Source organism: Ixodes scapularis, unplaced genomic scaffold (genome assembly GCF_016920785.2).
Source record: "Ixodes scapularis isolate PalLabHiFi unplaced genomic scaffold, ASM1692078v2 PGA_scaffold1__304_contigs__length_218370807, whole genome shotgun sequence".
In the NCBI taxonomy this organism is placed as follows: Eukaryota; Metazoa; Arthropoda; class Arachnida; order Ixodida; family Ixodidae; genus Ixodes; species Ixodes scapularis.
This window is the reverse complement of record NW_024609846.1, coordinates 158,975,357-158,992,621: the sequence shown is the minus strand read 5'-3', so window position 1 is coordinate 158,992,621 and position 17,265 is coordinate 158,975,357. Positions and strand designations below refer to the sequence as shown.

The 17,265-nt window shown below is 49.3% G+C and overlaps 1 protein-coding gene across 1 annotated transcript in view; it reads right to left on the bottom strand.

Moving 5' to 3' along the window:
* Positions 1-4,522: 4,522 nt before the first annotated feature.
* Positions 4,523-17,265, bottom strand: part of LOC120845185 (juvenile hormone acid O-methyltransferase-like) — a 41,663-nt gene continuing 28,920 nt past the window's right edge. Inside the window, exon 3 of the mRNA XM_040216990.3 lies at positions 4,523-4,689. Coding sequence (XP_040072924.2) covers positions 4,523-4,689 — 167 coding nt within the window. The remainder of the gene's footprint in view (positions 4,690-17,265) is intronic.

Here is a 17,265-nt window from a genome sequence, read left to right as displayed (position 1 = left end):
TCGTGCCGCACTCTTCCTCTCGGGCAAGAAGACTAGTCCTTCACTTCAATCAGAACACGAATACGCGAAGCGGCGTGATTGCGCGCATTGCCTCCGAACTGGAATCGCCAGTCCACCGCCCTCAACGATCGCGCGCAACTTGACCCGGACGAGTGCCGTGCTTTCATCAGACACGAATGTCACAATCGGCTTAAGGAACTTCTGCCCGAAGACCCGGACCCTCTTCCTTCGGGGTTGGGTCGTCGAGTGTGAGTCCTCCTCCTGCGCATCAGAACGGATACAATGGTCGATCCAGCACGAATTGCAACGTGGAGTCAAAACAAGTTCTCGGGCCCGTGCCAGCGCTGCGTACTCAGAGCCCGGGCCACCTTCGCCCACCTTCCCTGGTCCTGTCGTGACCTGGCAGCAATACGATTCCGCCACCGGTCACTTGATATCATCTAGCTCGAAGGCTGGATGCACCCTCGAGGAACAGAGGATGCAGGCAAGCGTGTGCTGCGGACCCTCCTCGATTTCGTACTCGACGCGGGACAGCAAGCGCACATCTGACTCCGCTCATGGCCTCGCAGCCAGGTGTTCGGCCAGCGCTGCACTCTTTACTTCCGTTTTTCTTTTTGGCCAAATAATAAATGTTTTACTAACTGACTACCACCGGATCTCGCACCTTACGCATTTCACGTCGCTCACGAAGCCCGGCAGGTGCACACCGGTCAATGACGCCAATACCTAGCCACCTCGGTGGCTCCGAGGCGAGAGCGTCGGCCTACGGATCCCCATGTGGCGGGTTCGAATCCCGGCCGAGATGCCCGCAATCTGACGGAGGCTTATTGCGGAGAAGACGCCGTGTAACCGAGCTTTCGGTTGCACGTCAAAAGATCCCCAGGTGGTCGAAATTAATCCTCAGTCAGGGGCGTGCCAGATGCCCGCCGTTGGTTTGGCACGTAAAACCCCCGAATTTGACTTTCGCCATTACCTCTCCGAATCTCTCGAATTTCCAACCTTCTCTCGTCTTCCCTGACTCGTCAACAGACCTCCCTCCAGCACCAAGCCAGATCATGAGCGGTCCTCGCCTCCACCCTCTCAAGAAGATGTAACCAAAAATTCTCTAGGCCCAGAGTTCACTTTTTGCCACACACCCGCTGCGTTGTCGTATCTTTTGTGGGACTGCCCTTTTCACTGCACAGCCCACTCTCGCCGTCTCTCGACCCTCTCTCCTCCCCCTCGACTCTCACTAAGTTGCTCAACCCTCCATCCTCTCCCGACCCTGACCGCGTCATCGCAGCTTCAGGGGCTCTGCTTAGGTACCTAGAAGACCCCGAGGCACCTCCACCTGTCTCCAGACTACTAAGCCCCAGGAGTCCCTGATCGATGCCACTCGTCGTCTCGTTCTTCCTGGATGCTCCCGAGACGGCTAAAATATTTTTATGGCAAAACAGCAGGGTGAATATAGGGCCCGCTTCTTGGTCGTTGAATAAATACGTTTCAACGCAAAGGAAAACTGATTGACTGACTGAAGCCCCTTGATATCTTTGCGTTTGTCTTGCAAGCAGCGACAAATGTGCCCGTAAATGAGGCCCGTGTCTTGAGCTGCCCTTGGAAGCAAATGGCTGCGCGGCACTGAGATGAGCGGCTCTTTTTTCAGGGGTATTCACACGAGGGAGAAATCCCGGGGATTTCTTCCCGGCACGCGCGCATAACGAGATGAAAACGCGAGGCTTTTGCACATCGCAAAGCCTGACGTTTTCGTCGTTGGGTGCGCGTGCCGGGGAGAAACCCCCGGGATTTCTCCCTCGTGTGAATACCCTAAGCGAATGGCAGTGGGACACCCGCTCGCGGTTCGTGTCTTGCGCGTTTCCACAGCAATAGTTGGCTGCACTTCTCCAAAACACCTTTATCAAGGGGCTTTAACCGAGACTGCTCGCGACGACCGTGATCTATTAAAATGAATATAATCTTTTTGCAGCGGATTTTTGCTAAAAAATAAATACGAGATTAACAGCAAAACTTGAAGTTGAAAACAAAAACGTGGTTGAATAACGACGGCGCTCTTGCTGCCGACGGATTTCGTCAGTAAGTCAGTAGGAAACGGGCATTGGTCCAAAGATATTTCGTGATTTTTTTGTCTGCGTGTCGATGCTTTCTTTCGCTGGTTGGCTACACCCTGTGCGCTGCTCCCGACGCCATCTATACTACGTTTTGCGATACCATGGGGAACAGTAGAGCCCGCAGCCTCTGCGACCCAATAAGTGCTTCGGAAGAAGTCACGTGATAATACTCAACTGTCAAGGCACCGATGCCTCGTTGCAGTCACAGCAACAGCGCCGTCCGCGACAAAAGGTAGTTACGATTATTTTTTTTTTCTTTTAAAGGCAATTGAACTCGCGCAATTCCATCTCTAGCGAGAATATATAAGCACGAGGAATAAATATTGACGGTATAACCCATAAAAGTTGCTCCACGTGCCTATCCGCTCCCGATATTTTCCTTTTTGTAGCGCCATGGCCGTCGGCGATCACAACCGTGTAATCGACCGCCGCTCTAAATATCGCCCTGGCATTAGCACCCGCCACAGATTCGCGGGTAAATTGGAGGTATGGTCGCTTCATGAACAGTCCCCGAAGAGCTCGCTACTCTAGCCGCGGGCAGTGTTGCGGCGGTGGACGTTCATCCGAAGTTGGTTGGTTTCTGCAGACGACTCTTGGCCAGCAGACGACAGCCGGTTCCTTGGTGAAAGTGACAAACACGCTCCCGTGACGTGATGTCACCCGCCTCGCCCCGACGCTCTTGTTGGGACGCAAGGGCCGTAGCCTCAACAGTTCGCCAAGTTATCGTGAAACGGAGTGTATCAATATGTGCGCCAAACGCGCATCGGCAATCGACTTGGTCGTCTGCGTCACCATCCGCCGTTGATTCTGGCTAGTCTTTTGGCCCCATTTTGGTACAGAATAAGAGCTACGCTTTGCAATTTTACAAGATAAAACCGACCTGTGAAGTACATGTTTGACGAATATTTTTGATTGCTCCGTGCAGGAGCCGATTTTTACTGTCCATTTTAGATCAAGCAAAATTGCCCCCCCCCCCCCCCCTCCCCCAAGAAGTGTTTATGATGGTGTTAGATGAACTCCAAATTTACTTCCTGTCAATTACTTTAAATCTTGTATTCTTGTAATTTTTCAAGAGGATTACGATTTTAATAGGTTTAGTACATTAGTGTCCACGGGCGGGAGAGAGAGAAAAGGCCCCTTCGTGGTATTTTTCAGTGACTTCCAGTTGGAAAACACTAAAGCAAATGCTTCTTAAGCTCTTTGTTTCTTTGTAGGGTTCCCAAAAACCAATAAGCTCACCCCCTCCCCCCTTCCCCGGCCCCGCTCAAGGTTTGTGAGCGAAAAGGGTGGGCCACCTTCTCCAGCTCCTCCTGCTTCTCGGGCACCTGCAGGGATCATTACTTTAATGTTTCGGCACGGCTGACGGGTAGCAGGAAAACTTTATCGTTGATGTCACAGGCAACATTACTACACTCTCCCAGATTGTGCCGGGCGGCGCTTTGCACGCTAGTTTGAACCACCCTTTATTCTAAATGTACTTTCTAAAACGACAATCAAAACTTTCACAACCGCCTCTTGAAATGGAATCGATAGCCAGATCGTCAGTCGAAACAGCTACATTATTTACAAGTAATTAGAAAAAAGAAAATAATAAAAAATTATTTTATTATAAAAAAATTTGGACAAGCAGTTTTAACTGGTTTTTCAACCCCCCCCCCCCCCCTTCCCGGCCCCAACCCAGGTCCAGTTCTTGCAAAAAAACATGCGCAGGACATTATATAATGCAAATACGTAGCAAAAAGTAACGTAAAGCACTCAAAGACAAAACATTTTACTGAATAATGAACAGTACGAAATTTTATTTTCAATTAAAAAATATTCTTTGATTATACGTGTGCTACATGCTTTTGTATCAATGTTTTAGCTCACAATCCCGTTTAGTAATGTCGGCAAGCTCTTTTAATCATCTGAAGGCCATTATCTGTGCTTGATGTCTCCACCACCCAGGAATCTGAGTGATATGCCACTGATATATCACTGACACCGGGGAGTATAGAAATTATATAATCCACATGTTCAGTCCAAGTCATGTGCATCGTGAAAATCACCTCGAAAGTTTTAAACATTCTAAGCCTTTCAGCAGGCGAGGAGTCAACAAAATATCACTGGGAAGGTGAGGATTCCTATTTTAAAAGGTAAAAAGGATGGCTTTGTTTTTATTTTTATTTTTTAGAAGATTATATGCACTAGCCTACGATTCGAGGCGTTTGTTGGTGCCATTAGCTACATGCGACACCGAAATACAAGTTTTATCTGAAAAAAAGTTGTGTTCAGTTAAATAATTACAATTGTCGAAAAAAAAATTACTCTCTTGCCTACAGCTGTATAATGAAGAACAATAAATGCGATGGTTATAAGTTCGCCGCTATTGCTGTTATGCTTATACAGGTAGCGAAATCCATTTTTTTTTTTTTCAATCACAATTTTTCAGCGTGGACAACAAACATATCGGCGTAATAATGTGGATCTCTGTCGTTGCTTTTTTTCCAGTGTGAGCGAATGACATTCTCCACATCACATTTGTATCTTGCGCTTGAGTCGGCCGGAAGTAGTGGCAAAAACGGATGGACAGCTATATTCATTTCTGAAACAGGAAAAAAGAAAACCTTCAACAATTAATTGCTTAATTATTTTTTCAACAAATTGAGCGTAATATTTTTTTATAATTTCGGCCACTCGCATCTCAAAAAAGACCTTTTCAAGGTGTGTAACTCAGAGGGCGTCGTTGAATTTCTGAGAGACTCTAACCCAGATCCTGTCACGCGGTTTCGTTTGATGTGGAAAACCTGTTTTACGCTATACCTCATAAGGAGGTCTTCGAAAGTGTACGAGATGCAGTCGAGACGTATGGGAATGTTAAGTTCTAAAATGGGGGGGGGGGGGGGGGGGGGGGGGGGGGATGTGGTATCCATGGAGGAAGTTTCTTAGAGATCTTGAGCTTTTACCTGGAGTCCACCTATGTTGCGTTTGAAGGTTCGAAATTCATACAGAAGAAAGGTATATGTATTGGGACGAACGTGGCCTCGATGCCGAGTGATTTATTTTTGGCAAAATGCGTCACAGATATTGAAGCTAAACTAGGTAGTAATAACATCCGCATATTTAGGCATGGAGACGACTACCTGGTACTGTTCCACTCGGGGGATGAAAGTAAAAGAGCAGAGTTTATTTTAAAAACGTTGGATGTTTTTAAGAACTGCGCCGCCAGTCTGAGTTTCACTACAGAAGATCCTGTACAGCGCATTTTACAATTTTTGGACCTGAAACTGATATTCATGCCCTCCCATGTATGTTGGATGTGCTCCCCCAGAGCAAGGAAAGTGGTGTCACCCTACGACTCAAACCACTCTAATATTACTAAGAGAGGTATTGCCACTAAGTGCTTAGGAGCCTCGCTGACTAAGTCGTGCTCACACAAAATGGTGGACGGCTTTGATATACAAGTAAAGAAACTAGAAGGTGGAGGGTACCCTCTTACGCTTATTAAACATGTGGCAGAAGGATCGCTACGAAAGCTTAGGGGAGGGGGAAGGGGTAGTGGAACGTGAGACCGACCGTCATACGATATGTGCACAAATTTAGCCGTAGTCTGAAGAAAGTGGGCGAAAAACATGGAGTACCGGTACTACACTCAGCGCCTCAGAAATTGGGTAAAATGTGTGCAAAAATAGAAAGGGGAGACTTGAGGGGGGGTATATGTAAGAAGAAGCATGGAACTAAATACGTGGAGTGCAAGGACGGGGTGGTGTGTAGAATGCCTTTAACATGTGGGAGGGTTTACATAGGACAAACCGGAAGGTGCATCAACCCGACAGACTAAGGGAACCCGCACTGGCAGTAAGATCTTCGCCCTCGGGTAATCTTGCGATACATTGCAACCGATGCGATTGTGGCCCAAAAGCTTCAAACTGTTATCCTGGGCAGGAATCGTAACAAAATGACAAAGGAAATTTCGGAGGCGTTTTTCATAAGGATGTGCGACAGCGACACGTGCTACAGCGCCCCATCAATAGCATTGTACGATTGGAGGTGGCGTATCTTCAGTCCTTTGTTAGCCCAAGCTAGAAATATTATATGTAGATTTTTGAACAATGTTTTTACATGACGTGGATGGTTGTTGACAAGGCATATATGTTTCTTCTTTGGTTTAAATCCCATTAAACCTCAGTTGCAAGTGCGCTCTACTGTGTGTGTGTCTTCTTTTACTGGTCCTCGTTTTTTTTTAGCGCTTTTAATCCTGAAATGTACAACCAACTAGCCCAAGTGAATACCCTTTTAAAGAAATATACCGGCTGTTTTTTGTAAGGTTTTACCAAAGAGTTATTATAATGTACGCTAGAGGTTCAACTGGCGCTAGTGTCTATGCGACTTCCGTGACGCAAGTTGAAGCAGACAGCAACCAGTCTACTTTTGCGGTGCTCCTGCGCATTCCTACGGGAAAACGAGCGTGCATTTTGTCTCTTTGCCGTTAAATAGCGTAGATCGCTTTCGCTATTTTCGTCGTACCGAATAGTATGTGCCTTAAATAACATTATAAAAGTGTAATTGCTTTAGTTAGCGCATTTTTCTTCATCAGTGAGCGATGTTTAACTTCGCTGCATTTCAGTCCTATGCTTGTGTTCGCAGCAGGTGTGTAAAAACAAGCGACGATTCAAAGCAAAATAACAATTTGAAGGAATGTAGAGTGTGTTCAAAGTTCGCCAGCACTCCGGTGACGCTTATATATTGCTAATATGCCAGTCCTGTCACTATATGAAAATGATCCCATCGTGCATGAGCGGATAAAAACATTCAAAACGTAGAGAATAAACTACGTGGGCTATGAAAGGTGTCTCTTCGTACTGGATTTTTCTGCCGGGCAGCTTTTATCGTGCTGTTGTTCTCAAAGATTTCGAGCGTGCGGGTAGAATAACGTAGAATAAACATCTTCGCACAGAGCAGAAAAAATAAAGCGGTACTTACTTATTTAAAATCGAAATATATTACGTGGCCTTCAATTTATTTTGATCGTGCATGCACAGGTACTACTGATCCAGTGTTAATCCGTAGTTTTTGCCGTCTCCCTTAATTTCCAGATGTTCTCCGTTCGTTTGGCACGTCTGTTCCTCATGCTGAAAAGCGCCGACGTCGTGTTCGCGCTAACAGTGTCCGACAGTGCACATTAATGGACGTACGAAGCCGTTTTAGCACAGTTTTTAATGCGACGAATTTGAAAGAAAAACGCCGTAACTGACTAATTTTTAGAGCGCAGCTCTTAGGGGCCCGTTTCCGGCTTGAGCGGCGTCGGCGTCGCCGTCGCCGTCGCCGTCGCCGTCGGCGTAACCGCGCGGTGCATTATGGGAAATGTTCTATAATGCATCGCGCGAGCCCCCCACCGGGGTCACGTGACCTCGAGGGGGGCACATGACCCCCCCCCGAGGTCACGTGACCCCCTCCTCGAGGTCACGTGACCCCCGCCGATGTCGCGTGACCCCCCGATGACGTCATCGTCACTGATGACGTCACCGGCATCCACATCGTCATCGTCATCATCACTGATGACGTCATCATCACTGATGACGTTACCGACATCCACATCGTCATCGTCATCATCACTGATTACGTCATCAGTGACGTCACTGATGTCGTCACCGGCATCCGCATCGTCATCGTCATCATCACTGATAACGTTATCAGTGACGTCACTGATGACGTCACCGACATTCGCATCGTCATCGTCATCATCACTGGTGAAGTCATCAGTGACGTCACTAATGACGTCATCGGTATCCGCATCGTCATCGTCACTGATGACGTCATCAGTGACGTCAGTGATGACATCATCGGCATTGGGGGTCACGTGACCCCCCAAGGTCACGTGACCCCCCCTGGTTAGTTGAACCCCCCCCCCAGTACCCTTCCCTCCTCCTCCTCAAGAGCTGCGCTCTAATTCGGCGTTACAGGGAGTTGTAAGCGGCTTTCACTTTTTTTTCGTCGTTCTCACTGAGAAATGTTACGAGCTACTTAGTAGTTACGAATTATTCGGGATATTTCCTCTTATGATCGAACGGAGGGAGGAAATGCACTCACTTTTTCCCATAGAAATCCATTGCCGGAAGTAAATTTTCGGCTGGCTTCTGTCTGCTTTAATTTGCGTCAGCACACAGCACCACTTGAACCTCTAGCGTAGATTATAATAACTCTATGGGTTTTACAGTGCAACTACAGTGTATTAGAACACGTGGTAGTGCTTGAACCGGTGCGACTCGACAATGGGAACTTCGTAAGCTGCGAGTACAGAAAACAATCGCGGCGGTGCAGTCGACCAGGCAGCACAGGCTACGTTTACATGGATGCGATCGTAGCGCATCGAATCGAGCAGGGGCCAATCGCACGCAGCCTGTCTTCCTACTTCTTCCTCTTCTACCTATCTGGTACCAATCAAAATAGTCAAATCTCGATAGACCGATCTCACCAGCTAGTTTGAGTACGCCACCGCTGCCGACATGCATTGTGGGAGCTGTAGTCTTTCTGCACGCGCGACAACCCTGCTGGACGTCTGCGCGAGCAGAGCACGAGGCGGCATGTGCTCTCTCGTCAACTGGCGTCTGCCTCCTACGAACTACAGTTATGGCGGCGTCACGCATACGCTGAACGCTTGGTGAGATCGGTCTGTTCGATGCGCAGCGGTCGCATCCATGTAAACGCAGCCACAAAGTCGCTGCCCGGTCCGCACGTGCCGCAGCACGTTCGTGGGCACGCGGTGCACGCGCACAGCCACCACCGTGTTGAACCTACAACAGATGCGCCCTTGTCGGTACCTACCGATCTACACCACAAGCTTCACGCGAGCCTGTCCAGTCCCAACACTACCCCGTATTCTAGTAACCTATAAGAGCAACGACACATTAACATTATGTCTATCGCACTACTAAAACGCCATTTGTCCCATAGGAATCGAAAAACGAAACTACTAGGAAAAGCTTGCACTGAAGGCGGAGCTTCTTGTCTCAGCTTAAAAAGCCTCTGACACGCCAACAAAAAAAAAATATTTTTTCATGCTAGGCGTTGAAATGGCATGCCAGGACATTTAAAAAAAAATTGTTTCACTTAGAAGTGCGTAGTTTGTTTCATAAAAAATAGAAATACGAGGCCCAATTCAAAGTTCCCGCCAGTGCACTGTGACGTAACAGTGTACCGCAAGGTGTCGAGGCGGTCAGAAGGGAGGTATCGCCGGAAGTCACGTGAGTTGCACCTCTCCTCGTGCTTACCACGGGCGCGTGTAATATTTTTAAAATATTTTCGTTATTCTCCGCACCTCTACGAGCGATCCAAGCAGACAAGGTTTCTTTGATTTGCTTTTCATCGCTTAATGTTTCTGTAAAGGTAGAAGAAGAGGCGTCAGTGAATTGACGTGATCAAATATAATGCCTAGAAGGTGCTCTGTGAGGGACTGTCCCGGTATTTCAGCAACTGAAGAAGAGATCACACTGCATGCATTTCCGAGAGACGGCAGGTATCTTCAGCCTGGAGAGTATACGATGATTCGACGACCTCGGTGTCCGAACCTTCAGCAATGCAATTGGGCGTGTCGTACACTAGCAATCCTAATTTCTGTGAGCGTTATAATTTTTTTTTTTTTTAAACTTGATAGCTTCTTTTGTGCCCAGTATAGCTCTGTATCATCGGACTGACGGCATGCACTCGTACACCGGCTTGTACTCGCAACGCTTTCATCATTGACCTCCATCACGTCGATCCACTTTTCGTCCTCAACTTTTACAGCACGCAAACTAACCAACGGTGCAGTGATAAAGAGCTACTGGAACTGAAACTGTTTTCTACAATCGCTCGTACAAAGAGCAGAAGAAAAAAAGTCTTAGGCACGGTCGCGGAGAGCACGAGGAGTGAAACTCACGCGACTTCCTGAGAACCCACTTTTAGTGACGTAGGTCGATGCCTCCCTTCTGACCGCCCCGACACCTTGCGGTACATTGTTACGTTACAGTGCACTGGCGGGAACTTTGAATTGGGCCTCGTATTTCTATTTTTCATTAAAAAAAAAACAACTAGGCAACTCTATAGTGAAACAATTCTTTTTGTTATGTCCTGACATGCTATTTCAACGCCTAGCATGAAAAAAAAATGTTTTGGCGTGTCACAGGCTCTATAAGGGTGAACGAACTATAAAATAACTTCGGCGCGAGGAATTTCAGCTCTTGTCGATAACAAACACGAAGCTTCTGAACCATTGTCTGTAGGATTCTTGATCTTACATGCTTTAATTCTTCCTCGCCCGTACTTACCCTTGTGTGAGCAAATCACTGTAGTGTTTTTATAGATGAGTTTGCAATCGTGGCAGGTGCGGGTGTGCACAACAGTTGGCTGGTAAGTGTCAGGTGACGTCTCTTTCACTTCTAGAAAGTGTTCCTTTAAGCGAACGTTCAGCATCGTCCTGGCTGGTCGATGCATTGGCAACCACAGCTCAGGGGAATAGGATAACTTGGCTTTTCTTGCCAGTTAACATATTTGTTGAGGTGCTTGGTGGTGCATTCTGGTAGACGACAGTCATTATTCACCCTTTGGCACATTTGTTTTAACTTCATCCTACATGTGAAGAACATCTTCATGTCGAACCGAGCAGCGAAACTCTTCAGGAAGTGGGCGGTGTTACGCACGTATGGAATGCAGACCGGACGTGTGTCTGCATCCTTTTTTGTTAGATGAGGGAGGGTTGGGGGTGGTGATGTAACGCTGAAGGGTAGCACGGAGGAGGTCTGCTGGGCACCCGGCTTGGAGCAGTCCGTCATGCTGACGGACACTTACTGATAACAAGTAGAGACTAGATTTTGAACCAAAGGAAGCAAACGGGGTTCAGATAATTCCAAGCTTTACCGATTTAAAGTGGTTACTGCAGAAAAAGATAACCGTTTTTTAATCGTTGCTTGAAAAATTAGCAGAGGCCTTGTGGTTGAAGATGAAGTCTTATAACTAAAAACTGTAATCCCTGAAATGTTGGCTCTTCGCTCGTAAACTTCCGACCCGACGACGTGAAATTGTATGCGTCTGAAATGGCCATTGAAGGCATGGAGACCGGATGAATAACGAGAGGTTTCCCCGCTCCTCTTAATCCAAGCGACGGCCACATTAATCCAAGTGCCTCCCAATTTAATCCAAGCGCCGCGCTATTTAATCCTTGCGCTACCCAATTTAATCCCGGGGTCAGGCAATTTGATCTACAATATATATATATATGCACTTATAGCCCTCAGTGGTCGTGTTTTACTTACACATTTGGTAAGCTAGAATAAATGTTTATGCAATTAGATTTTTTGGGAGACAACTGATCATTTTATCACTATTGTGATTACTTGGAGTTACTAGTCCCACTATTGACGGGGCTTGACTGATATGTTGATTACTCTTTTTGTAAGCTCGAGTTATTGTGGCGCACTCGAATTTATTTTAGCTGAATGGACGCTTTGTTTAACCTTTCTTATTATTTGACTTAGCATTGCTACAGTTCAGATGATATAAGTAAAATTGCAATTTATTACTCTTTTGATTACTTCGTATCACGGTCTTCTTGGCAAACAGGTGAGAGGATCCATTCCGTGTTGGCAAAAAGCTGGCTTCGACTCATGTTGGTCCTCTGGACCAACATAAGTTGGTCCACAGCAGGGTGCAAGATAGACAGGTGGGGAAATGAGAGCCAAATGAGCGACCGGATTGTGTACCCCTCGGTTTTCTCTTTTTCCGTGGCGCGATCTATGTGGAGCACCGCGAACTCTCACTCCAGGTGGGCGACCGGTGGCGACCGGCTAAACTGACGGAGATGGTTTCTCGTGAATTTTTAATAGAGAACTGTCGTAATCTTGGTTTATTTTGCGCACTCTCCCATAAAGTTCCATGCAAATCCAATTCCGATTTTTTTCCTTTCGCCGCAGCGCCATCTGTCGCAAATCGGGGGTACCCGCAAGCAGACGAGTACACAATCCGGTCACGGCGCTGCGGTAGGCTTCTATGGGCCGTTTCCCCACCTGCCTATCTTACACCCTGGTCCACAGGACCAACTGACGTTACCGACTTAAAACGATTCCACATTCAAGATTTCTTGCAGGATCCAACAGATGGCAGCAGCAGTCTGGTCCCTGATCTCCCCTCCCAGCCACCCCGGCGGTACAACCTGCGACGTAGGTGACAGCTAACAGGGAGATCATGAAGTGACTGAGGATAACAATTGTTCTTCACCCTTAAGATTTTATACGTTCTCTCTCGTTCATACCCGATAAATATGTTCTCATCTTGTGAGTGGGGGGGGGGGGGGGGGGGGAAGGGTATATCTCACCTGAGAACACTTATCGACTTGTATTTTCAGAGGCCACGCGCGGCACGCCTAATGTTGCGCTCATCGGGCCGTTTCTTATTTTTATGAAGATGGAGAGAGGGTGACGATCTCATCACCGCGGCCATCGCAGCCATATCAGCCACCACGGCCACCGGGGACGGGGGGCCCATTCCAGGTGGCGAACACGGGATGGCCCCGGCCCCTGTCCACAAGGACAGGGGCCGGGGCCATCGCGACGAGATCAGGGCAACGCTGACTTTCACATTCTCTGCCGCGACTGCCAAGGACGGCCACAAGCCACCGTGACAACGTGGATGGTGCAGACCGACGGTGAACCGGTCGGCTGGGCATCCCGGCAAGCCATGGCAAGAGCAACCCCGCCCAGAACTTGAGGAGGTGCACGTCATCGTCCCCAAGCCTTTCAGTGGACTGACACTGGAGGACCACCACCCCAACGAGCCTGCTGCCCAATACACCGCAGATGAACGGAGGCTCCTCTGTCCGCTGTGCGGAGTCACGGAGCTCGCTTGACAAACACACTGAGCGGAGCTCCTACACATGATCCCGGAAGCTGCCGACCGTGCTGTGAGGCTCCAGAACCACGACGAGCTGCAAAGGGCTGTCGACGTCGTCCGCAGGCAGCGTCCTCAACTTCTGAGGTCAAACGACCACGACGAGCACGTCATCGACATGTTGGACTTCTGAGGGGGGGGGGGGGGGGGGGGGGATTGTATAGAAACTATAGGGGGCGCCACTCTGCCCAGAGAACGCGGGGGGCGTTACCCCCAGTGAAAAAACTAATAAAAGCACCAGCAGCGACGCCGACTAGGGGGAAGAGAAGCGGGGCCTGCAGTGGAAAGGACACGCTGCGGCGGTGTCGACCGATGACCTTTGTTAATACTAACGTCATGTTTGCACTTTACTAATAAATGTAGTTTTACATTTTCCGAAATCCTGGCTCCGTGTGTTCCTCTGGGTTGGGCACGCAGCAAGTCAACTTTCCCACAAAGTACGATTGCAATTTATGATGACTCTTTTTATTACTTCGTGCTATTATTGCTCCCATTTATCTATATTGAACTGAGTTGGCATTGTTATTCCTCTTTTGATTACTTCGAGTTACTTTTGACCTGTTGGAACCAGGAATATACCTCCCAACATACTTTTTATGTACAATATTTACAAAAGAAATGAAACTGTCCTGGGCATCGCTCGATGTAGCCGCCGGGCCGCTCGGTCGCCGAATCTCCCAGCTCGTGGTGTCTCGTTCTCTCTGTTCGCGCCGAGATGCTTCTTTTTCATCGTCGCGGAAGCACCACTAGCTCGGCTGCTACAGATGCCCCCCCCTGGACAAGTGGCCTGGGCCACTTGCGCACCAAGTGGGGAGTGCGTTGGAGCATTGTTCTGCAACACAGGGGTAGTAGTTGTGTCGAGGGCTGTGGTGAAAGCAGGTTTGAGTCGGTCCAGGGAAACTGTATCTCGACGTCCCTGTATAAGTACCGTATAAAACTTCAGTGTTCTGCCTACGACCTGGTATGGGCCATCGTATAGAGGTCTGAGAGGTTTCTTTACCGCATCCCGACGTATGAATACGTGTGATGATTGGGCGAGGGCAGGATGAACGAAGACTTGTCGTGCGCTAGGTTGCCGTGTCTGTACTGGGCGCAAAGAGTTCATGGCTTCCCGGAGTCGTTGTACGTAGGAGGTGGGGTCCATTATTCTTTGTGCCGTTGATGGTTCAACCATGTCAGCAGGGAGACGAAGGGGAGAACCGTACACGAGTTCTGCCACTGTACAACCCAAGTCGGGCTTCAAAGTTGATCGCATGCCTAGTAACACCACTGGTAGGTTGTCAACCCATGCATCGGGAAAGGTTTGTGCTCGGAGCGCAGACTTCAGCTGACGGTGGAGTCGCTCGACGAGGCCATTCGCAGCAGGATGATATGCTGTCGTGCGCGTCCGTATTGAGCCCAGAAGAGATGTTAATTCTTTAAATATCGCGGACTCAAACTGGCGCCCGCGATCGGTGGTGATTGTGGCAGGCACACCGAAGCGGCTGATCCAGCTGGATATGAAAGCGCGCGTTACTGTTTCAGCGGTGATATTTTCTAGTGGTACCACCTCTGGCCAGCGAGAAAATCTGTCGACGCATGTCAATAGGTATGAAAAATTCCGTGAAGTTGGAAGTGGACCAACAATGTCTAGATGGACGTTCTCAAAGCGTGTGGATGGAAGAGGAAACTTGCCAAGTGGTGTATAGGTGTGACGCTGCACCTTCGACCTCTGGCAGGCAAGACAAGAGCGTACGAATTCCCGTATGTCGGCGTTGATTTTGGGCCATACGAAACGGTTGGTTACCAGCTCTTGTGTTGCGCGTATGCCTGGGTGGCAGAGGGAGTGAAGTGACGAGCACACCGCATGACGCAGTTGGCGTGGCACATACGGGCGGGGTTTTCCTGTCGAAGTATCACATATCAAAGTGATACCATGATCAGGGAGGGTTACCTCTTCGAGGACGAGGGACGTGCCGGTCTTCATGATCGATCGAAGTTCTTCGTCCTGTGCTTGAGCCGCAGCTAGTTCAGAGTAGGTGAACTGATCTTTCTCTGCGTTGAGGGCATTCAGCTCCAGACGTGATAATGTGTCTGCGACGGTGTTTTCTTTTCCTTTCACGCTCTCAAATGCTATCGACGCCTCCGGGGGCCATGGCAACGTTGATTTCTCGCCCTTGGAGGTGCAAAGCAGTGTCTCCAATGGCTGTAGAAGCTTGGCACAGTGGGGGAGAAAACGCCTGTAAAAGTTTACAAGCCCCAGAAATCGCCGGAGGGCGCGTTTTGTTGTAGGTTGTGGACAATCGGTGACGACTTTGACCTTGTCTGGTAGTGGTCGGATACCTTGACAGTCAATGTGATGGCCAAGAAAGGTCAGCTCTGGTACACCGAACTGGCATTTGTCCACGTTTATTATAATGCCATACTCGTGTAGCCTGTCGAACAGTGTGGTGAGATGGCGCTTGTGTTCCTCAGGGGTTTTGCTCGCTACGAGGAGGTCGTCAAGGTAGGCAAAACAAAAAGGCAAACCGCGGATGACCTGGTCAATAAATCGCTGGAAGGTTTGGGCTGCGTTACGCAGCCCAAACGGCATTGTGACGAACTCAAAGAGGCCGAAAGGAGTTGTTATGGCCGTCTTGTGTATGTCAGCAGGTTCAACCGGAATTTGATGGTAAGCCTTTATGAGGTCTATCTTCGAGTAAATGGTGGTATCCTTCAAAAAGGCAGTGCAGTCTTGAACGTTTGGGATCGGGTACCGGTCAGGAATGGTAGCTGAGTTCAGAGCCCTATAATCCCCGCACGGTCGCCAATCGCCGCTCTTTTTGGGCACCATGTGCAGAGGGGACGACCAGGGACTAGAGGATGGGCGTACGACTCCGAGTTGGAGCATATGCTCAAATTCCTGCCGTGCGACCCGCAGCTTTTCAGGTCCGAGTCGACGTGGTCGGCAATGGACAGGCGGGCCCGTCGTCACGATATGATGAGTGACGTCATGTTTAGGTACCTCGCCGATGTTGTGCGGGTTGATGAGGTCTGGGTAGTTCTCGAGCAGCCTGGCAAATGAATTGGAAGGTGGCTTGCCGAAAGTGGGGCTAAGAGCTGGCGCTCGAGACGCAATACCAGAGACTTGTAGGTGAGTGGTCGCATCAATTAGCCTTCTTTGTGTCATGTCCACCCAGATGTTGAAGTGCCGAAGGAAATCTGCTCCAATTATTGCGTAGCTGACGTCTGCAACCCAGAACAACCACTGGAACCGTCGTCGGAGGCCAAGGTCCAACGTTAGTGATTTTTGTCCATACGTTTTGATGGGAGAAGCGTTGACAGCTTGCAATGATGTAGTTTGGACGCGATTCCGGCGATCAAAAAATGAGGCTGGAATGATGCTGACCTCAGCGCCTGTGTCCACTAAGAAACGGGTGCCGACGATCTTGTCGTGGATGTGGAAGAGGCGACTGGTGGGCCGATATGGGTCGCTCGCCGCCACTAGCGATCGGCCGTCCCGTTTTTCTGGTTCCAGGAACAGGGTGAACAACAGCGGCGGGCATTCGGTCCGAACTGTCGGTGGTACCGACATAGCGACTTGTCTGGAGGGCGAGGCGACGGCGATGGTCGACGGCGACTTTCGCGACCGGAGTGTTGCTGTGACGGTTGAGCATGGTCACGGGATTCCCGCCGAAGCTCGGACACGATGGTCGTCAGGTTCTGCACTTCTTGACGGAGCTTAGCGATGTCCGAAACAAGGTCTGGAGACTGTTGTGTTGCTCCGACGGTGGGACCGGAAACCTCCATAATTCGATCCGCCAGCTCGGCCAGTTCTACAAGCGGAAGCCTGTGGGCTACCACTAGGCCGACACGAACAGAAGCCGGCAGCCGCTGTAGAAATAGCTCACGCAGGATGGCGGCGTCGATGGAGGCTGCCTTGTCGCCCAGAAGATGTTGCAGGTGTCGCAAGAACTGGGTGGGTCGACGGTCGCCTAGCTCTTCTGCGCTGAGGAGCTGCTGAAGGCGTCGTTGTTCAGAGGCGACGAGGCGACTGACCAAGGCTTCTTTGAGAACTTCGTAAGGAGTGTCACCGCTTGGGGAAAGTAAAACGTCCCGCACCTCGGTAGCGGCTTGCGGCGGGAGGGCGTCAACGAGGAGCTCGTATTGCCGGGTCTGGGAGGTTATGCGATGCAAGCGGAATTTGTTTTCCACTTGTACGAACCAGAGCGCTGGATCCTCAGCCCAAAACTTCGGTAAAGTGAGGACCGAGGTAGCGGCGATTCCCAAGGCGGCGCTTGCT